Below are 23,484 nucleotides of genomic sequence, written 5' to 3'. Positions count from 1 at the left end.
ATTCTCAATCAGGATGATCTGTGAGCATAATGGGCAGTTCCTTTAGACAGTCTTCTAGTTTCATCTCAGGTTGAGCAGGAGGCATCAGTATTGCCCCATTCACCTAGGGTTGATGAGGTATGCTCACAAGCTCAATCATTTTTGTTAGATTTACTGATAAGCTACTGCTCTGGTGGCCTAGTGGTTAGAGCGTCCACCTTGGATGTGGGAAGTCATGGGTTCGATCCCTGGCCAAGTCATACCAAAGCCTTACAAAAATGGTACTAACAGCTTCCTTGCTTGGTACTCAGCATTAAGAGGTTACTGGTAAGATTGGTGTCAGGATAATGTGACTGGGTGGGACATCATGCTACATGTCTGCAACATGATGCCCCAGTACTAGACATCACTATAGACTGCCACGCAGCAAACATCATAGCGATATGACTGAAAAATTATTAAAGCTACATTAAAAATCAAAATCACACACACACTGATAAGCGAAGACTTCCTTCTGAGCATCAATGAAGGAAGTCTTTTGTTTGTTTCCATGAGAGATTTGCTCTTGTCCTCCTTATCTGTCAACAGCCTGGTACAGAGTTCCAGCATCTGTTGACACTGGATATCAACAAAGACCTAGACCTTCAGGTGTTCAACTGTTTTCACTGTTGGGTTGAGTGGCTGACTTGTATTACAGACAGGTGACAGCCATGGAAAGTGGCAAATAGAACTCTCATTTAGTTTTGAATGATCATTAAAAACTACAGGTAGAGTGGATTCAATTCAACACAAAAAGAGATAAAATAATACACAATGTGTTTAGCGATACAGATGTTGACTGTACAGAAACCATGTGGAATAATGTCTTTGATGATCTTTTCAGTATAATTTATCCTGTAATTAAAAGGTAATTTATAAAGGAAAACAAACTACACTATTAGAAAGAGATATTTATTCACAGTTAATTTCAAAATGAGTATTTGGTGATATAACCTGTCACCCTCATATGCTTTCTCCACCCTCCTTTGATTTCCATCCCTTTATTAGATTTGTATAAGTCCTTTGGTAATTCCCACCTCTTTGAAAGTGTAGTTGATGGTTGTGTGTGCATGTTATCGAGGGAACAGTGTATTCAGATTTTGTTGTTATGATTTTTGTTCCATAGTAGGCAATCAAACTATACAGTTCTCTGACAACTTATGTTACCTGTCTTATTGCACACTGAAACGACAAGAGTTTTTGTATTTTTACTACTAATTGCATATTTATAGTGGGTTTTTTTTTACATTTACAGTTTATTGACAGTGATGATGATGATGATTCCTTGTCAGACATTGCAGCTGAATTAGAGAATGAACTCATTGAGACTGAAAGTCCAGTTCATAATAAAGAATCTAAAGATGCTACAGTCCAATCTGAAGAGAAGAAGAAGAAAAGGAAACTGAAAAAGCAGTTAAAGAAGGAAATCAGTGCTGATAAGTTAGGTGATCTTGAAAATACTACTGTTGGTTATGAAAATTTACTTAGGGATGGAAATGATGCAGTGATAAATGCAAATGAGATTCTGCCTGGTCAAGACAAGTTTGATAATACAATTCCAATGGAGAATCTTTCAGACTCAGAGAGCACAGATTTAGCAGAAGATAATGAAGAAGTAGTGAGTGGTTCAGGGAAAGGAAACATTAGAAGAGAAGATACAGAGGGATTTTCGCCAGTATTGGAAAATGTTGAAACAGATAAATCTGTATCAGTGAAATGCTCATTTGATTTTGTAAAAGATGAGTTGGGTGTAAGAAATTTGGAGTCTGGAGGTGAGAGTATGCTTCTGGATAAGGAGATGGAAGTAAAACGTCATTCAGATGAAAAGGAAAACTCAACAAGAAACAATGTTTGTTGGAAAAGAGATACGGCAAATGAAGAAAAAAATACAGATACATGCATGTATGTCCATGATAGATATAAGGAAAGTGAAAGTAGTATTAATAAAGGATTACTACAAAGACAAAGAGCAGTTAGTGGGGATCTTAGTTGTTCACTTTCTGTACCTTTTCAAGTATCTGAAATCTGTGATAAAGACAACAGTTTAAAAAGTGAGGTGGAATACATTCAGTCTAGTCCTGCTCAGAAGGATGGCATCTCCAGTGAAAGTGATGCTGTATCTGCAGATGTTTCAGTCCATGCACTTGCCACTAATTCTATTGAATTTCTTACAGATATAGACTCAAGGAGAAAATCAGATATGAATGAAAACGTATTTGTTCAGGATATTACTACAACAGAGTCAGAAGGAAAAGAGTTCCCACTGTCCCATACAAAAGTTGAATTTCCTGTACTGTTAAAACAGGAAATCAAATGTTTTGTTGATGATGGTGCTTTGAAGCAGGATTCTATTTCATTTTATAATAGTTCCAAACAGTCTGATTGTAGAACTAAAAATGGGCCTGTGCATGAGATGTCAAAGCAAGATATAATCAAAGAAAGGACATTCCTAAATGAATTAGTGTCCAAGGTCCCTACAGAGTCAGCGGGCGATGGAGACTTGACTATCAGTGAAATTTCATCTGCAAACAAAAACCATGACATTTTGGTTCCATCATCAAGGAGTTTGGATAATATTGATAGAATAGACATTAAATCTGAACCATACTTGGACAAAAATATTCAAGATAGTGGTAGAAAAGAGAGTGATAATAGTTTAGAAGATACACAGAAGCAAGAAAAAGTACAAAATTCCATGGTCATAACAAAACACGAGTCTGAAGTGCTTGATAGCTTTTCATCATCAGATATATTAGGTTCAGGAAAGAACGCCTCTATAGATATTAATGACAAAGAACCAAAACAAGAAAATGTAATGTCTAGTCTTGATATTTTAAATACTTCTGATCAAGAGAATGATCATGAAAACAAGGAGAATTTAAAAATTTTATTTGAAAATAGAGATAACAGACTTACAGACTGTCAGGATTTGAAGAATTCAGGTTCTCCTCCCCCAGCTATATTGACAAGAAGTCAGTCTAAAAAACATCCACACACAGAAACAGGAAGGAGAGAGACTGTGATTGGTAATAAAAGAACTTTAAGATCAAACTTTAGCTGTGATATATCTGTACAAGACAGTGATCAGTCTGAAATTGATGTTATTAAAAAAAATAAGAGAAGTAGATTAGGGAAACCTCCCAAATCTATGTCATCTGTTAGCACTTACAATGAGGAAGAGATTGTTTCAAATGATACTAATAGTTGTAATGATGATGCTTGGCAGAATTCGTCACAAAGAATTAAGAAACAGATTAGTGAAGGTTTTGATGTCACACAGTTTGACAGTACTGAATTAAAGGAAAGTACAGAGAATGATGTTGTTTCTCGAAAATTTGTACATTTTCATACAAGCCTAAGCCCAGTACAGGAATTGTCTCGAGAAGTAGATAAATGCACTTCTGATGCAGCCAAAGATACAAAACATGTAGATATTTTTTATAAACTGAATGGAGAAGGAGATACGACTTCTGTTCCTTCAAAGAATTCAAAGGATGGAGACATCAGCATCAGTCTATGTGCCAAAGGTGATAATGAGATTCTTTATGAATATTCAAATGATCGTACATCTTCAGGAACAATCACAAATGAGATTATTTCTGGTGCTGTAGTTGAAAACATTGATAAGATGGGAAAAGAAACTGTGCAAAATGAGCACACTAGTCTCCCAAGACCTGTTCATCTCAAATTATCATATAACAAGGAAAATAATGCACTGTGTTATAATTCCACCAGTCCTAATGCATCAGTATCAAATACAAAGAATTTCAAGTCATCACTAATGGGGTTGCCATCAAGCAGCAAATATTTATCACCAGAAATTGAAAATATTACAGCATCATCAGCTTTAATGTTAAAATCACAGCCAGTCTCTACTCCTGTTAACTTAATTTCTCCTATTGCCTCAGAGAGCGGTACTCCAAGTTTCTCTGAGACTGGGAATAGTTCACCTGTACATTCCATGTCACCAGTTTCACCTTTACCTATATCTCCATTCAAATTCATCACCCCCATTTCACCACTCCCACCATCACCAGTGCATGAAAGAGAGGCACTGTCTCCACTGCCAAATTCACCTTTTGAGTCTATGCAGGTTGACACTGAGACTACTCCAAAAGCTAAATCAAATGTTGTGCAAAAACAATCTTCATTTCAGTTTTCAACACCTGTGTCTGCCATGTCTCAGGGTCATAAAACACCAATAAGCTTTACACCAGTGCCATCTTTTTTGACTCCATTACCACCAACACCAAATTCCAATGCAGTAAAACGTCCATCATCATTTAGAAAAGGAGCGTCATCAAACATCAACCCACTATGTAATTTTCATGCAGAAGTGCCATCTGGTGTTGTTACTGTTAAACCCAAACCAGTTTGCACAAGAACTCTTTTGGCATCATTCAGTGAGGAAAAGGTTGCAGAAAATGAAAATGCAACCTGTACTATAAAGACTGAAGTCGATAAGAGAACACTGTCAGCAAAGTAAGTATTCTGTATTCCTAGGCTCCTTGTATACATGTTTTTACAAGAAGGAATTGTCTTTTCTTTCTATCATTTATACATAATTATTAAGGTTGGAAAGTCCAAAAATCTCAGAATGTTAGTATTATCCCACCATCCACCCCTGTGTCAGGACCGAGATCCAAGGTTTGCTTTCAAAATGTAAATCAGTATCATAGATCTCGGAAACGATTAATTACGCATATTGGGGCACCAATTTTTGATTTGTGATGTAGAAAATCACTGAGGTGGGAGTCCTCCATACGCATGTAATAGGTGTGCGGCAAAATTCAAAGACTTGCCAGTCCTGCTTCAGCCACCTGCTTTGTGGGAAAATATGTTGATCAGTTAGCTGTGCTGATATTTAGCCCAGTTAGTTCTAGTGTTGTAGCCAAATGTATTCATCAAGGCATCAGTAGCTAGGCCTAGTTTTTATATCAGTTACATTGACAAATTCTTGCCCATTCACAAGCATTATGTTTTGATAGCTGATTGACCATTAACCCTTTTCTGAGTAAGGTAGCAACTATCAATTTCCTGCATGCTATCCTTTGATGATAAAATATACAGACTTGTGTTTTAAGATCAGAATCAGTGATCTGGATACATATTAACTGCCTCTTATACACTATTTCGTCATAAAATTAGTTTGAAACTGTAAGTGAACCAGTAGGCCTAACGGGAAATAATGGCGGAATTCACTATGTCTGGGATGTACCAGTTTATTAGATTGTCTATTTTCTTAAATCATCGGGCAAATATATTCAGAAAAAATATACAAATCATTGAAACCAAAGCCTAGTATTATTTTGTTAAAGATTTAACTTAAAAATGCAAATTATGTAGGTCAGAAACATATGAGACAATGCTATGTTGTGGAGTTCGCAAAATGCACTTTAAGGTCCAAGCTGTTTCTGACTTGACACGTATTCGCAAAAATGCGGGGAAATACAGCAAATCAAATAATAGTTTTTTGCCTAAAATTACTGTAAGTATATATAAAAATAAACAAACCATAAGTTTGCAATCCTGTCAGTGGACTGTTGTAATGAAGCTATATTATAGTGAGTGATTACAATACGGAAACATCCATCTAAAAATAGATGCACTCATGTCTGAGTTGATTCTGTAGAAAAGGGACTGCAACTTTTGATGGTGGGACTACTATTTTTACCAAAATGGGTATAGGTATATGGTTGGTGTGATGTCAGGATAATGTGACTGTTTGGGATATGATGCTACATGCCTGCAGCATGATGCCCCAGTGCTAGACATCACTAAAAACTGTCACACTGTGGACATTATAGTGATATGACTGAAAAATCTTTAAAACTAAGTTAAAAATCCAAATTTTACACATTCATTTCACGATCTGTTATGGGTCATGCATGTTCCATGAACACAATTTCTATATTGACATTAAAAATAATGTCTGAAGGATACTTAACATGCAGGACAATGCCAACCTCTTTATGCCGGTGTCCTCTAATAAGCCAATATTCAGAGAAGCTGTTTGTTTTGTTTTATGTTGCTATAAATTATGATTAACTAGTATCAGTGACTGGTAAACAATCATTGACATGAACTTCTTATGAAAATTTACAGCCCCCCACCCCAAGAAAAAACAAAATAAAAAAGTTTCTATGTGAAAATTGATTTTATGATACAATTTCTGTTATTTGGAGAAAAAATAAACATTTTAACCACACAATTGACCTCAATGAAGAAGAGCAGCTTAGTAAAGATTCACGTATGAGAAAGGGAGTGAGAGAGAAATAGTTATATTTTTAAGAGTAAACATATCATTCATTTCATGTGGGCAGGGATGCTGATCTATGCAAATGTTTGTGGTAGAAATGAATGTGTGTATATGTACATGTATATGCAAATATATTTTAGCACCAGAGTATGACAGTTTATGCATACTCGTATTTATTTTTTAGAGTTACAAATATTATCATATGATTTTGTAATGATATGTTTTCTTGAAATTAATAATGCATACTGTTTCATTTTCTATTCATTATTTTATGTCATCCTTCCCTTTTACCTTTCATCTTCGCCTTGCAAGTCTTCAGGTTTAAATAATTTACTAAGACATATGTATTACATGCATGTAGCATTTATCTCGATGCCAATTTAAAAAAAACTTATTAAAGATTCTCATTTAGATTTCTTAAATTTTTATCTGTTGATGGATGGAATGTACAGAGGTACCAATTAAGTCACTGTGTGCTAAAATTACTGCATGATTACCAGATTAATTAATACTTTGAAGATATATGCATACCTGTCAGCTCTCATGCAGGGAGAAAAAAATATCCAAAATTGTGTTGGTCATTTAGTGCCTACCTCCAGATCTCATACTATCTCCTGATTTTGCAGAGAACCCAATTATTCCTTATTTTCGTTATTATTATTCCTTATTTTAGAAAACATTTTATAATTTATGTTTGCTGTATGTTTATAATATTTTCTTATTTGTATAGTTTTCATAAGATGGCTCTATGATCATTGATCATTTTATTATAGGGATAACAAAATGTTATAAAAAGGAGGCCTTGTAATATTGGACACACAATGCAGATGCACTATTATATATATATGAATAAAAGTATAAAAGCTTGAGAAAATTTAAAATGATTGTTTTCAATACTGCAGAAAGCATCCTAACATAAATTTCCTGGTCAGCTAATCATGCATATGGTTGTTGGGCAGATGTCATCCTGATGAGCAGTCTCAGGCTCACTTGGGCTGCTTGTTTTTCATTTTGAAAAAAGACATGTTTATGGTTTTTGTGCTTTGCTACAGGACCAATGAAACTTCTAACAGATCAAGAAGAAAGAGGATTAGCCAAGACCAGACGAACAGCAATGAGAATCCAAGGAAAAGACAGGTAAGTTTAATAATGTTTCACTCATTAATGCTATTGATACATCAAAAACAAGAAAGAGACATAAATATAAAAGTTATTTTGAAGGAATTTTGAATGTTAAAGAAGATTTCTAAAGATGTCAGACCATTATTGAAAGAAAAGAATATATATACATATATATATATATATATATATATATATATATATATATATATATATATATATATATATATGTACACATCAATACATACATACAGTGTGACCTTGCTATAACACGGTAGTTGGGAGCCATAGAATCTGACTGTGTTATATACTGAACCATGTTATAAGCAACCAGGTCAGTTAGCTGAAGAAAATGATGTATGTATCCCAGAATATTTGCAGGGGTGAGGGAGGGGTTTAGGTAAGAAATGTGAGTGAAAAAATAAGTGTTTCATTGGCACAGTTATGATCTTAAATCAATGCATATTAAATGAGCAATACACCTGTAGTGAAAACAGAGAAGGCACTTATAATATTTTACTTTATTCAGAGAACCATACATTGGTACATCAATGTGTATACTGTTTACATATACATGTCTAATTTATAGTATGAATATACATTGTTATATCAAAATCGTGTACTCACCTGCAGATCTCATCACATACACTGAATCCACAATACAAGTAATTCCATCAAAAATATGTACATGCACACATTTAAAATATTCAATAATTTGTTTCACAGGTCATATAGATATAGGTCTGAACAGTAGATTCCTGTGATTCTTTCAAGTACATCAACATGTCTGATTGCATTCAGAGGAAGATTTTAGGAAGTCTGTTATTTATATATATATATATATATATATATATATATATATATATATATATATATATATATATATATATATATATATATATATATATACTTTAAAATTGAGATCTAGATCTGCCATCACATAATGTGCCAGGAGATCTGGGTCAGTGCATTATTTTCAGAGTAATCAGTTGAACAAACAAGACGGACCTTGACTGATCTGCAGGCAATAATTTTGTCACAGGTCATATAGGTCTGAAATCTGTGGAAAAAAATAGAACAATTACATAACGAATGATAACGCACATTTATTCTTCTGTACGTCCCAAGTCGGTAAAAGTTTGTTTGCATTTTAAGCTGTCATTGGTAGTATTTATAAGCAAAAGTTTTTTTCAAGCAAAATGGAAACTGTCATGGCACAGTAAATGTGTTCCAGTCACAATGGAAAATGAAACAATCCATCAGATTCCATTGCTTTTATTTTAGTTGGTTCTGACTTCCTTTGAAGAAGGTTCTTTGTTTTTATTGAAGATTGTAGTTGGTTTTCTTTGATGAAAGGTGCATGTGCTATTGTAGTCACCGCTAAAGGACAGCTTTGAAGAACCAAACAAATGCCCATTTCTTATTGTGTCAGTAGCATCAAATAATTGTATTGCATGATTGAGACTGATTTTTTTTCCATTTGCTTAGTACATTTTCAAAACAATCGGTGCTTCAGAGGTAATCTATTTTCTTTGAAATTTCAGCAAATTATTTTATCTGGGTTGATTTTTGAAAAGGAAATGGCTGTTGTTTGGTCGATTGTAGTAACTGTTTCTTCCTGCCTACTAAACAGACCAACAAGAAACATCTTTCGTTTCTTTCTTTTTTTTTTCTTCTTTTTTTTAATCTTTTTTTTTACATTTGTGGTAATGCTGCCTTCCATGCATGCATCAGAAATTTAGAAATTTAAATGGATAGAGACACAGGTGTTCTGGTCTGATGACAGTGATTACTACCAAAAATGTGAGTGTTCTGAAGGATTTAATTCTGAGTGAAAAGAAGAAGAATTATACTCAACATCCACAAACAAATGTCAGTCTATGTAAATATATTAATTACTAGTGTGCAGCAAAAAATCCAACAAAAGATAGATTATGAGATAATGCCTCATCTGGTTGATCTCTACTATAAGAAATGTCGACAACAAAAAAATGGAAGTAGATATCTCACAACATACAGTACTCATGCTAGATGATTATGAGATAACAATGCACTGTTAAGATGGTTTGTCAATATGGACAAAGAATTTGTTTATGTAACAATAGATAAATTTCAGTGCATTTTATATCAAATTTGCAGCTTTCCTTTCATGGGACCTCTGAATTGCACTGCTCAAAACCAATGGTTGCATATACAAGTTTAAACAGCCAACAATATCAACAATGTCACCAATAAAAAAAATTGACAGATTGTATATTTTGCCATAAATAAAGGAAAATAAAATCGCAATTTGTGACATTGGCAAAGCCCTGTGCGATCCTGGAATAAGCTTTTTACATGTTATTTTCCTTATGTTTAAGAAGAAAATGACTTGTTTTTTGTGTATGAGAAAAATACATATAAAATTTCAGGATCCATGCCATCATCATCATTTATTATTCATACACAATCTCTTCTCCACAATGATAATACACTTTTTGCTTGTTTTTTTGTACTTTTAAGAAAGATATTTTTCATGTACAAAAAAAACACATGTATATGAAATTTTGGGAGTCACACCATGACATGTTATATCTGAATTCATGTTATAACTGAGCATGCTCTAGTGGAGTCACACTGTATATATATTACTTACAACATAATTCCTGTTACTTGTGAAGTATGGTCATAAATCCCATTGCATTAAGTTGTAGTAAAATTATATGTATGATGTACTTGATTATAATATGGTATTATACTCTGGCTTCCATTGGTAGTGTTATAATTAGGGTCTACTGCATGCATAGAGTCTCTGTCAGGAATGATTCTTTTCATGTATTTCATTTCTTTTTTGTTTTCCAGTACAAAGAAGGAAAGTCATCCAAATCAGATGATGGTACACTACCTCCAAGTTCTATAGGTAATCTGGGGGAAAGAAAATGTTCAGATAATCTTTTCCAGTATAGTTCTTTTACAGAGACTAATATAACTTCAGTCTCTGTTTGAAAGCAAGAGAGAATATTTAATTTAAGGGCGGTTTTAATGGAGAAATAAATTTAGAACTTGCACATATTGTGTGCAAATTTTGCACATTCTATTGATTCTATCTGGTGTGTTCTTTTAAAAATTAACACAAGTCCCACAGTTACACATCTCGGGGGGGGGGGGGGGGGCGGGGCCACATGGCAGAGTGGTCGAAGGCACTCACTGTTTTGGATCACTGCCATCTTAGCTCTTTCTGCATGGGTTTGAGTCTTGGGTCTTGGGTTCGGCCAATGTGGGAATGTGAGAAAGTTTGCCAGTAGCTTCTCGTGGATCTGTGGTTCTTTCTGGGGTTTTCCTGGGTTCTTCCTCTACCATTTATACTGGCCGCCATGTATAGCCTATCTTGTGCTGTAAATTGGCATTAAATCTTACAACAACAACAAGAACAACAAAAACATGAACACATCTCAGAACAGTCAGTTCATGTTATTTATATTTTTGATTGTAATTATCAGCAAGGGTAAGCATGGTTTAAGGAAGAAATTTTATTTTTAATGGTTTTTTTTTTACTGGAAAGTCCAATAACTTAGATGTTTGTTGCCTATATGAACTGTGTTTCTTTTGCCCTTTGGAGTCATTTTGGTAGAGACATAAGTAGAATACTGTGAATGTATTATTTTTAATAATGGAGCCATTTTTATGGATTTTGTGATTGCTACAAACCATGCATTTAAAGACCAGGCTAACAGTGATTCCTTCTTCTTCAGAAATAGTATCTCTTTCTCACTTGATCCACAAAGTTAAGTTTCACTGAAAATGAAATTGTTTTAAATACAAAACCTTAGTATTGTGCTCTCCAGAGAATTGATCGCTAAGTGTAGCTTTGAAATACAGATTCATTGCAAAGGAGTGTGGGGGCCCTGAGTGGTCTAAGGCACTCTCCGTTATGGATCACTGCCATCTCACCTCTGTCTGCGTGGGTTTGAGTCTAGGATTCAGCCATTGTGGGTATGTGAGAAAGCTTGCCAGTAGCTTCTCATGGGTTGGTGGTTCTTCCCGGGTTCTTCCTCCACCATTAATACTGGCCGCCATGCATAGCCTATCGTGTGCTGAAAAATGGTGTTAAACCCCACAACAACAACAACAACAAAGGAGTGTAAGATCAGACTTGAGACTTTGTTTAGCATCTGATGCTAAATTTCTAAACCCAAGGTTGGAATTTTTGTAGCCAAAACTGATGTATGATTATGGATTCACTTTTTCCTTTTAGTTTTCATTTTGTTTTACTACATTTTACATTTGCCTGGGAAGGATTATCTTCCTCAAGTTTTTTTTTTATTGCAATTTTTTATCTATTGAATTTTAGAACTTATAATTAGCAGCATGCAACCAGTATGGTACTGACATGCTGTTAAACCATGTACATACATGCATACATACATACATACATACATACATACATACATACATACATACATACATACATACATACGTACATACATGCATGCATACATATATAATTACATTCATACATACATACATACATACATACATACATACATACATACATACATGCATGCATGCATACATACATAATTACATTCATACATACATACATACATGATAAAACTCTGAAAAAAGATAAAAACAGAAGAAGAAAAAATGCATAGTCGCAAGATATAGGTCAGAATTTATTACTCCTGACAAACAGCTACACTGTCTCAATTCTGTCATCACATTATTTAGTGACAAACCTGGGTCTCTGTAGTTTGAAGTGGAACCTGTCTTATAAACAGTTATATATGGTATGTGTTTTGAAATGGGTCTCTGTAGTTTGAAGTGGAACCTGACTTATAAACAGTTATATATGGTATGTGTTTTGAAATGGGTCTCTGTAGTTTGAAGTGGAACCTGACTTATAAACAGTTATATGTGGTATGTGTTTTGAAATGGGTCTCTGTAGTTTGAAGTGGAACCTGACTTATAAACAGTTATATATGGTATGTGTTTTGAAATGGGTCTCTGTAGTTTGAAGTGGAACCTGACTTATAAACAGTTATATATGGTATGTGTTTTGAAATGGGCCTGTTTAGTTTGAAGTGGAACCTGACTTATAAACAGTTATGTATGGTATGTGTTTTGAAATATCTGATTTCAAACGAGGGCTATATGTAACAAAGCTGGAGTTAAATTTTATATAAACTGTGTAATATATTTAAATTTTTTACTCCTGCATATACATATATAGGTACATCATGTAAAGGAAAAGATATGCCCATTATATTCCATTATTAATGTCATTTAATAAATGCATTCTTCACTTCAGATATAGCAGCAAACTTCAAGATTTATCTAAGTTCCCAACAGTCTGCAGAGGAGTTTGTGAGGGTTAACATAGAAAATGTTTCCCTTGACATGTCGATGGACAGTATCATTAAAGAAGCCATTCAGGTATTTATTGATAATAAGTCACATATCATACTTTTATTTCATGTACAGTAATGTTTTCTTGAAAAGGGCTGTGTGTTGTACCTGTTTTGAGGTTGTTGTGTCCCATATTGACCCCATTAATAAAATTTGGTCTCGAGCATATCTTAGATGATGTCCAACAGAAGCCAGCACACTTAGACCCTGTATCTGATTTAAGAAATGACAAATATTATTCACATAAACGATGAAAATTGATACCCATTGAAAATAAATGAATTGATAATATTTATTCCTTTTGTTGTATTGAATAATTTAAACGAAAATTCAAGATTGTTATATCAGACTTGCTTGTGCACATAAAATGGAAGTGTTGTCAGTGTTGATGCAGGCAAAATATGATTACCAATTGGAAATGTTGGAAGTTACCACACTTAAAAGTTGCATCATTTCCAATTAAGATCATTTGTTGACAAAAGCATATTATTGCCTCCATGCGTTGATGTTTCCATTAGTCTCAATCAATTTACACCTTTACCGGCATATATGTCATTGAATATACATGATATAAAGTTTAAAATGTACAATATGCTTATTTCCTATAAATTGCACAGAAAGTTTTGTCATCTTTTATTATTTATCAATTTAATAACCTGACACGGCTGTTTTGGTGTTTTGATATGGCTGTTTAGCCAATATTTCTACATCACACACCTTGACTAGAACTATTTAGATGTTGTTACTGATGGATGTGTAGCAGTATTCATTGACACTCCAAGTGTTTATTTTGGAATACCAATAACAGAGCCTAAATGGAATCCCGGATTGATGCAATTATGATATTACAACACTCCAGGCAACTGACAGTTATTCAGAATCAACAACTTCTAAAAATTCATGATCTACTCCTGATATGTGAAAGGTTACATTGATCTCACATTCCTGTAGATTTAAATGGGTAGAAATGATTCAATGTCATCATTTATTAATATTCATTTTAAACATAAATCAGATGGAGTCCGTATAGAAATTGTCCTTTGGCTGTAGTTATTGTTTGAAATGTACTTTATCTGGCCAATACTTAATGTAGGGGTCTTGATAAAAGCTAGGGTCTTGATTCTTTGACTGTTTTATACATTGCTCATTCATAGTAAATTGTCATCAGTTAGTGTGTGCACTACTGCTGCACTATCCAGGCTGTTCAGGTAGGTGGTAATATCTTTAGCATGTCTATCAATCTGTAACTGCATCTTCTGAATGAGTGGATGGAATTATGTATAACTTTTGGGCCTGTTCCTAATGTCCCATGAAGGAGGTCAAAGGTCAGAGATACCAAAATCACAATTACAGTCCTACCGCTTATACTGACATCTTTTATGTCAACAAGTCACCTACGTCATGGAAAATGCAAAGTTGGGGGCCCACATATACCTCTCCCTCAATAACTCGCGCACAACGTTGTCCACAAACATAAACTGTACTATAAGCGAAGCGTGAGTTACCGAGGGACCTCCAAAGATTGAAAAAAATTGCTTTGACATCAAGAAAACCATACGGGGGGGGAGGCAGCATTAGGAAACAGGGCTGTTTAATGACTGAATCCTCATTTTACAATCACATCGATAATTTTTAATAATGTGCTTTTTCTAATGAAGTTGTTCGTTATTCTGTTAAAATAACATTTTGTTCTCTCAAAATATCCAACATATGAAAGATCATTCCAACTAGTTTGAACAACCATCACGTGTACGCAAAAAATCTGTGTATTACATCACTGCTTTTTGTTTTCTTGACGAGTCTGGTTCCCGTAGTAGTATTTAATAGTATCTTGCCAAATCGGTAGTCCACAATTTGGGAACTAGACTAACTGTTGATACACCACCAAACAAGATTCCTTTTTTTTTTTTTAAAAAACACGCGACATTTATTTCGTGACACGTCTACATCAAAACTCAATTATTTTATTGTTCAGTTAGTACAGTGTTAATGTCGTGATTTCATTGGAAGTAATTATGAAATTTCTTATCATCTCTGAGGATATCTCTAAATGCCAGTTCAAGAATTCTTTGAAACTCGCTTGCCCACAATGGTACATATCTGTGAAATCAAACTCTTTATTTTACGAAGTATTCTTTTCACATTGCTGCCTTGTTATCTTTCATCTCAGTTATAAAAGAGTTGGTTAATTTAAGGTAGTTTCTGTTACATACACAATAACATTTATTATAGTGTTCATTTGATCAAATTAAGTGAGTTCACTGGACATATGACCGAGGCCGCTAGATTTTAAGTTAGTCTGATTTTTGTGCCTTTTAACTTTCCTTTTAATCCACCTCCATTTTTTTTTTTTATTCAAAAGATATAATTAACGTTATAATATAAAGGAGGCCAGCTTTTAATTCAGTGCAACAATACAACAAATACTTCCGCAAGTCAGTTATCAAAATACAGTCGACACTTAATTAGGTTTTCAGAGAAACGCTCGCGGACATAGCTGTTACTGTAGATTGGCGCATTTTACATTTAATTACAAGAGGACACATTGCATTTATGACGATTACACTTGAAAGGAACTAAAAGATGAAACTAGAACCCAGATTTCAATTGATAACAAAATTATTTAATTTGTATTTATTTATTAAAGTACTGCCTCCACTCGGCGTGACATTTTCATTGATCAAAATTTCCTTACATATCGCTAATTGCAGTGTACTAGGAATGTCATTTGGAAAGAAAATGTAAAAAATTGGATGAGTTATTTTTAAATTTGATATTTCATTGTGTTGATTAAAATTTCCAGGTCCTATCTACCGTTTTCAATGATAAAACGAGCAATACATCAAAGTTTCCATTACCAGTTTTGATCGCAATTTTCTTTAAGTTCAACAAATAGGGATAATTTTTGGGGGTGTTTTTGGGTTTATAAAATGGGATTCACACCTGACACAGTGTTATAAGTGGGTTCTCGAGTTATCAGGGCGCGAGTTATCGAGGGAGTGGTGTACTATTAGTTATCGAGGGAGTGGTGTACTATTATTACTCCCAAATTCGTCATGCTTTGGTTGATGTTGAGATAAACTATAATTCATGTCGGCAGAAGCGCTGGGTTCAAACTTGAACAAATCCTTTGTTTTCTAATCCTTTATGTCAATAGTTGTGTGACAATTAGTTGATATTGCCACCAGGCTTTAATATTGCTGTTGTATTAACAAACAGGCATCTGTTTGGTCCACCAAAGTTGTCCTTTTTAGCAGTGACTTCAATATTGTATGCATCTTTGTGTTTTATGCATTGGATATTACAGTAAGGGAGTTACTTCAATTCCTCAGACTGCACAATTTAGTGGCAGACTTGTTCTGTACCTGCTTCCTTTTGCATTTATCCTCTGCAGATGGCCTTCCCAATCTTGAGTCATTTAGATCACTAGTTTATGATCTGGAATGAAATTTGTAAAAAGTTTGTACTTTAGAATAGCAAGACAAGGAGTGGATATCTTTAAACCTGCATTCCTCACCTGTACTACCATTTTATCATGTTGGGGTCACGTTTGGTACCATGCATCTGGACAGTCAGCTTGTATGGGGAGCTGAAGCTTAATGAAACTAAAACCTACTAGCTTATCAGTTTTGCATCAGTCTTATGCAATAAAGAGTTAGGCATTGTTTCTTTGATAAGGCAATGAACTTCAGCCACAGGTTGTATTGAAAAGAGCATGAGTAATAAGTGAAAATTCAAGGACCATTTTTTTTGCAGGTTCTAAGTAAGTTGGAGGCAGATTTGCTCGAGGATGTCTACAGAAGATGTGTTAAAGAGAGTTATCAGAAGATAGACAAATACTTATTTCTTCCTGCAGTGGAACAGAAAATCTTAGCTCTTTTCAGGCAGCTATTTAAAATTCCTTGTCAGGTAAGATATTTTTATCCACAGTATATTTCATAATGAGATGGGAAATATATTAGTGGAAGATAAATATCACACATTTTCAGTACCACTTTTATCATTACAATGACATTATCACTCTAGAAACTACATCAGTTTCCCTTTTAGGAAATATATCTGCCCATACATATGTTATTCAAACCTGTATTTCCATATTTAGGCCTTCATTTTTTGCCTTCTTTTCCTATCTCGCTCTGTTACCATCAGGATGAAAAGATCCTACATTGTGTCAAGACTGTTGACCATACATTTATGTAATCATAGAGGAGGTGCCGTACTGAAATGCCTAAAACATCACATAGTAGGCTTGAGGTATTTACTTTTTTATGATTAGCTTTCCATATAAATCATGCAAATTGACAGTGAAAGATCTTACTTTACCTTTTACTATTTGATATTCTGTGTCAGCTATGCAGTGTTGTATATCCGTTACACTCTATGATAAATGGTACACACTTTAAGTAAAACTTGATTAAATGTTATAATAAAATTGTTCAAGGAACAGTTTGACTTTTGTCATAATCATGTTTAAAAACAAAGGATAAATTGAATATTGATAACAGTTGTTTGCAAGCTTGCTAAAGCCTCAGAAAAATGGTACTAACAGCTGCCTTGCCTGGTGCTTAGCATTAAGAGGTTAGTGTTAGGACTGGTCGGCCTGGTGTCAGGATAATGTGACTGGGTGGGATATCATGCTACATGTTTGTGGCATGATGCCCCAGTGGTAGACATGACTATAAACTGTCACACTGCAGACGTCATAGTGATATGACTGAAAAATTGCTAAAGCTACATTATAAATCCAAATCACATTGCATCACAGACTAAAATCCAATAATGACATATTAAATTAGTATATAAAAATGAAAGAGCCTTTATTTTTGGTATGTATAAGGATAATTAAACTTTGTATATAACTAACCTTTTCACCATTTTGAATATATTCCTGACTTTTTGCATGTTCTTGAGTCTTACAAAATTTCCATTTGATGTTTGAATTTTCATTTTGCAGGAAAGCAAGAAACCTGTATTAATGGAGGCACTTTGGAATCATATCTTCATTCGAGATATACCACAGAATCATGCAGGGAAAGCAGCTCTTTGGTAAGGCATTGAGAATCTTTTATTTAGCCATCATGTCTCAGTAACTAAACTTCAAATATTTTTTTATAAAACTAATCATAGGTCTCCATTTGCTTTAAACCCCAATTCATTGCTCCCAGCAGAAGAAAAAATTGTATGTAGGAAATAAATGCTGACTGCGATCTTTACCCATGAAACTCCAGTTTAAGTTAAAAGTCCCAAATCAGATACTTTGTGATACTAGATCAATAAAATTCAATGATTTAGGAGATGAACCAGACTTCTGTCTATCTTTCAAATTATACTGCAACACTCTCTTTCAAGTGTTTTGGGAATGTGTACATTGGTACTTTATTAGTGTAGAGATAAATGTGTTAAAGAAATCGTGAGGAATTTATGATATTGATACTACCATGATGTTAAACATTAATAAAGATGTATGCAGATATGGATTGAAGAAACAATGTTTGATGGTATAAATTAAGTAAATGTTCAATGTGAGGATGTGAGACATTTTTCACATGAGGTGTGTTCATTTGCACTGTGATAAGAAAAGAGTAATTATAATTGTTCACAGTAGTGTGTATTTTGTGACTTGGGAGTGAGTGCATATATTGGATTTGTCTCTAGGGTTGCTGGCGATATGATCGAAGGGTATTACAACTAAACTATGGTAAATTTTGTAACACACTTAGCAAGCTTTACATAAGTACATATGCTTTCCAGACCTACAGTCTAGATTGTCAGTGATTTGTTAAACAATGTTATAGGATGAGTATTTGTTTGTAAATTTGTTCAGTAATTCTGTATTAAAAATTGTCAAAGTTATTTTTGAGTTGGTAATCTGATTTTGAGTTTTTTTTAAAAAACAATTTTAAAGAGTACAGGAACACTATAGCATATTTTACTGTAAAGAGAGTGAATTTATAGATAGGGTGAGGATAAGCCATTTCTGTATTTATTATTAATAAATAAGTTAGACAAAGACCATTTTTATCTCATGGAATAAATCACCAAAAAGCAAGATAAAACATTTACACAGTTTTTTCCCCCGTAATTTTCTTTGTTAACTGCTCATAAATTTAAAATGGATTTTACTGCGATACACTATTTTTCATTGGGTATGGATATCTTTGAATACATTCCATGATCACATTAACATTTGGAAATGAAAATCCTGTTACTTCCTAAAAGATGACATGACCTCCTGAAATCCTATGAATATCTTTGTGATTTCTACCCATCTATCCGAAAAGTTGGTATATTTGTGTAAAATAGAGTACTGACTACACGTGGTATTCGTTATATTATGCTCTTGATCAATATTTGTGTGAAATTTTTCACAGTTCATTTGTGGACTTCATTTATTCTGACTTTGTGCACCAATATGTTATCAATGGCACATGTTTGTTGATTGTTATTTAGACTCATTTCATGTATATTTCCACTGGAAAATTAGGGACATGTACTTCAAAATAGTTATGATTTCCCCTCACCAAAGAGAAAATCCTGGATCAATGACCTTAATTTGCCAGGAAAATCATATTGATTGACCCCAGTGCTGTTGGAATTAGATTAACACAGATGCTGTATATTATGTTGGTTATAATGCTCAGTTCTTAGTGATCCTAATTTAAAGATGCTTTTGTATTGGGGTTGTCACACCTCTTACGAAGGCAACCCCTATGCAGTGAAATGGTGGTCACATAAGAGAAGCAGTCTCATCTGAGGAGGACAAAATGGCAACAGTGTACCAGCTTGATGCAGGCTAAGATAGTGTTTGATCAGGATTGGCCTGGCTTGAGAGGGGGCATACAAGTAAATGACCACTGTACTTAATTTGAATTTTTTTGGTTTTTTTTTTGTTTTGTTCTAATAATGAACTCAATATAATGATAAATTACATTTTAAAATCATTTGCTTGAAAAAGAATTTTTTATCTTAGACATGTTTAGCATTTTCTGAATCTGATTTTAACACAGCTGCTACGGTAAATATGAACCATTTATGCAATCATTGTTTGGGTATGATTTCTTTTATACTTGCAGTCGGATGTTTACAGCCTTGTGCATGGATACAGGTATGTTTTATGTTTCATACTTATGTTGGCTTGTTGATGGATTGAGTTTTAACCTGTAATTCAGGGTTTTTAGTTTTAAAAAATATCACTATGCAAATTTATTCTAATAGTACATCCCATTTTAAGTCCAAGACTGTCAGTATTATTCATCTTCTAATTATTGTAACTGATAGTCTTTCATGAGTGATCTACTCATGTTAGTTTTTAATGGAAATATTTTTCAAAGCGGATGAAGTTTTAAGCTTGACAACTGATTACACACTGCATGGGTAGACATGTTAAATCCTTTGAAATATCAAGTTTAATTCATGTAATTATAGACAGCTATAAAAATAATAACAAATATCCCGAAGTAAATAACATAACTTTATTTTGGCCATTGTTTATGCATGTTGTCAAAGCACCCTATAAGAGTACATGAATATTAAAGTAGTTCCTCTCTGCTGTTTTAAACTAATGATTTGAAGTTTTTGATATCACATGATTTTATCCTGTATGCTTGTTTCAAAGGTGTACAGATTTGTAGTTAATTAGAATTTAAAGAGCTATAAGTTGTATTCCGTCATTAAAATACAATAAAACATGCTAACTCAAATAAAAGCAGCCATATATAATCAGTAATTAATACAAATTCGGTTTTCTTGGATGTCAGACTTTATGGCTATATGCAAAATATTGAAATATGTGGCAATGTCTTGTCCTACGGTCTTCACTCACAGCTCATTGTTCATTTTAATCTTCAGCAGCAGCCAAAATATCTACAGTAATGAATACTGTAGAATAGATTGCAAATTGAATGTATTCATTCTGTGCATTATGCATGTCTCTTGAGACAATTCCTTTAGCATAAGTAGCAAGTTAATCTCAAGTGAAATACACCTCTCATTTTAAGTTTGTATTAGTCATGACGCAACAGATAAATATATTGTAAGTGATTACAAACCTTTCTTGTACTGTAGTTTGGTTATTAGTGCCCTGCATTGAGATGCAGGAATGCTGTAGGAATAACCTTTCCCATGCCTGCTTTGTCCATCAGTCCCGCAGTCTCTCTGTTCATCTCTCTGCCTAGCCACACTTTTGCAAACAGCATAGCTCTATAACCGCCACAAATAATTCAGTGTCATTTGGTAAGTGAATTACCAATTAATTTTAGATGTGCTTCATAAAGGTCTCATCATTTCAGGTCCAGTCATGATGGATTTATTGCTCTTTTCCCATCAGTGTTACATCTTTTCTTCAGCATATTATAGTAAACAGCATAACTCCAGAAGTAGACAACATATTCTGTTACAGACTTTGTCTCATATGTCTTTTATGGGGTTTGCCTCATCTCATCAGCTCCATTTTGATAGAGTTGTGGCCCTTGACAGTTAACTTCCTGTCTTCACAGAGGATGCTGCAGGTAGCCAGTCAAACTCTACAAGTAAAAGTCTAAAACCCTTATTCGCAACTGGATATGATTTGCTAGATAAATTGTCTGTTACTTTCAGGAGAGTTAATGCCTCCTGATTGCTCATTCTCATCACTTTGGTTTCTTCAAGATAACTTCACAAACGTTTCTTTGATTTCAACCAGATTGGGCATTTAGCTTTAGACTGATGAGACATTCAGCGGGTTTGATTTCCAGAATTCCATGATATCATTTATGAGATTTATAAACCCTGATTGACAGTCACCTGACTTTAGATACTGTAACATAATTTTGCAATTCAGCCAAATTTGACATGCAATTCTATATCGATTAGACCTTAAATATGATTTCCAGCATTCCACATCATCAAATACACAAGTTATGGTCTTTCTTCTTCATTCTCCTGAACTTGGTTTCTGTAGTATAACTTTACTAATCTTTGTTGGATTTCATCCAGTTTACAGTGTTATACTGATGGTACCTTACCTGAGTTAAATTTCAGTTGTTCTACATTATCATTGGAAGAGTTATAGCCCCTGATTTGCCAGTTCTTCTAACCTTTCATTCCATGACATAACTTTACATATGAAAATAACATTTCAGTGAGAGTTATCACAATTCATCATATTGATAAGACCATTAATTAATTAAATTTCCAATATTTTATGTCATCATTTAGAATAGTTATTGCCCTTGAATGTCCATCTTCTCCAGACTTGGCTTTCCAACAAAAATTTACAACCTAGCTGAGCAAATTTTAGAAAGTTTGGTCCTCTGCAATGCATGTTTTATTGTTGGCTGTAGGACTAGTTGTTTATTTCACAGTGATGTTATACATGTTTCAGGTAATGTCGAAGAAGTGCGAGTGATGCTTTATAACGTAATGATAGTTGGATATTTGAGCTGGGGATCTTTAGCAGTTGCCATAGCAATGATCTGGCCACAAGTCTTCCTGAAGAGCAAAGGTAAGCATTATTATAATGGACATCGCATTCACTAATTGTAACATTAAATGTACTGGCATGTCCACATGCAGGTATACAAGGAAATGAGCTGATTTTTTAAAATTAGAACAACAAAACAAGTCTTACATGACCAGTTGTAGAAACTAAGAAAAAATATTGAAGCCATCGCAAATGACCATACTCATGTATGTTTGCCATCACCTCCACTTACTCATCTCATATTGAACCACTCCAGTGGCCTAGTAGTTAGAGCATCGGCCTCAGATGTGGAAGGTCATGGGTTCAATCCCTGGCTGAGTCATACCAAAGACTTACAAAAAATAGTACTAACAGCTGCCTCACTTGGCACTCAGCATTAAGAGGTTAGTGATAGGACTGGTCAGCCTGGTGTCAGGATAATGTGACTGGGTCTGTGGCATGATGCCCCAGTGCTAGACATCACCATAAACTGCCACACTGCAGACATTGATGTGATATGACTGAAAAATTGTTAAAGCTATGTTCAAAAGTCCAAATCACACACACACACATCACATATTGGCTGTATCCAGGTTTCAAAAGCCTTTTTTGTCATCAGTTCATTCTCTTGACACATAACAGATATGACCTACCTCCATCAGTCTTTGCAGATGGAGTTCAGGTTATGATGAAGATCCTTTATTACCCATAAAATTATGATCTTTGAACCCTACCTTCTCCTTTTCTGGAGACTGCATCATGGATCCAAAACCTTCATTACCATGTACTCACCCTCCTAAAACTTCATGCCAAGTTTTATTACTCTTTCTCTCGCAATAAGTGGGGGCCCGGTTTGGTCTAAAGCACTTGCCTTTACCAATCACTGCTATCACACCATTGTCCATTTGCATTTGAGTCTCATGCTCAGCCGATGTAGGTATGTGGTAAAGCTTCCAGTAGCATTCTTTGGGTTGGTGGTTCTTATCAGGATTTTCCCAGTTCTTCCTCCACAAGCTCCACTGGATGAAATGTATAGCCTATTTTGCATTGAGAAATGGCATTAAACCCCAAAACAACAGTCTCTCAATCAGTGTAGATGGAGTAATGAACCAGTATGCTGAGCATAAAACGGTTATATTTACTACTTTTCTGTCAGAATTAGTGAGTAAAAATTGTGAACTGGTCAGTTTCTGTCAACCTTCAGAATCATAATGTGGCAGCTGGAAAATGACAACAACATTTACAAATATATATGCATTTG

General features: G+C 34.3%; 1 protein-coding gene across 2 annotated transcripts in view; it reads left to right on the top strand.

The window, feature by feature from the left end:
- LOC149800010 (uncharacterized) overlaps nt 1-23,484 on the top strand; it is a 137,838-nt gene that overhangs the window by 90,487 nt on the left and 23,867 nt on the right. For both annotated transcript variants that reach the window (XM_089959537.1, XM_089959538.1), the window contains exons 14-21: nt 1,274-4,500; nt 7,330-7,414; nt 10,238-10,295; nt 12,687-12,811; nt 16,541-16,693; nt 17,739-17,830; nt 19,858-19,889; nt 22,146-22,265. In XM_089959537.1, the coding sequence (XP_089815663.1) occupies nt 1,274-4,500; nt 7,330-7,414; nt 10,238-10,295; nt 12,687-12,811; nt 16,541-16,693; nt 17,739-17,830; nt 19,858-19,889; nt 22,146-22,265 (3,892 nt within the window). The remainder of the gene's footprint in view (nt 1-1,273; nt 4,501-7,329; nt 7,415-10,237; nt 10,296-12,686; nt 12,812-16,540; nt 16,694-17,738; nt 17,831-19,857; nt 19,890-22,145; nt 22,266-23,484) is intronic.

This window comes from Sinohyriopsis cumingii, chromosome 5 (assembly GCF_028554795.1).
Source record: "Sinohyriopsis cumingii isolate HCF-2022 chromosome 5, ASM2855479v2, whole genome shotgun sequence".
NCBI classification, from domain to species: domain Eukaryota; kingdom Metazoa; phylum Mollusca; class Bivalvia; order Unionida; family Unionidae; genus Sinohyriopsis; species Sinohyriopsis cumingii.
This window is presented reverse-complemented; position numbering and strand designations above follow the sequence as displayed.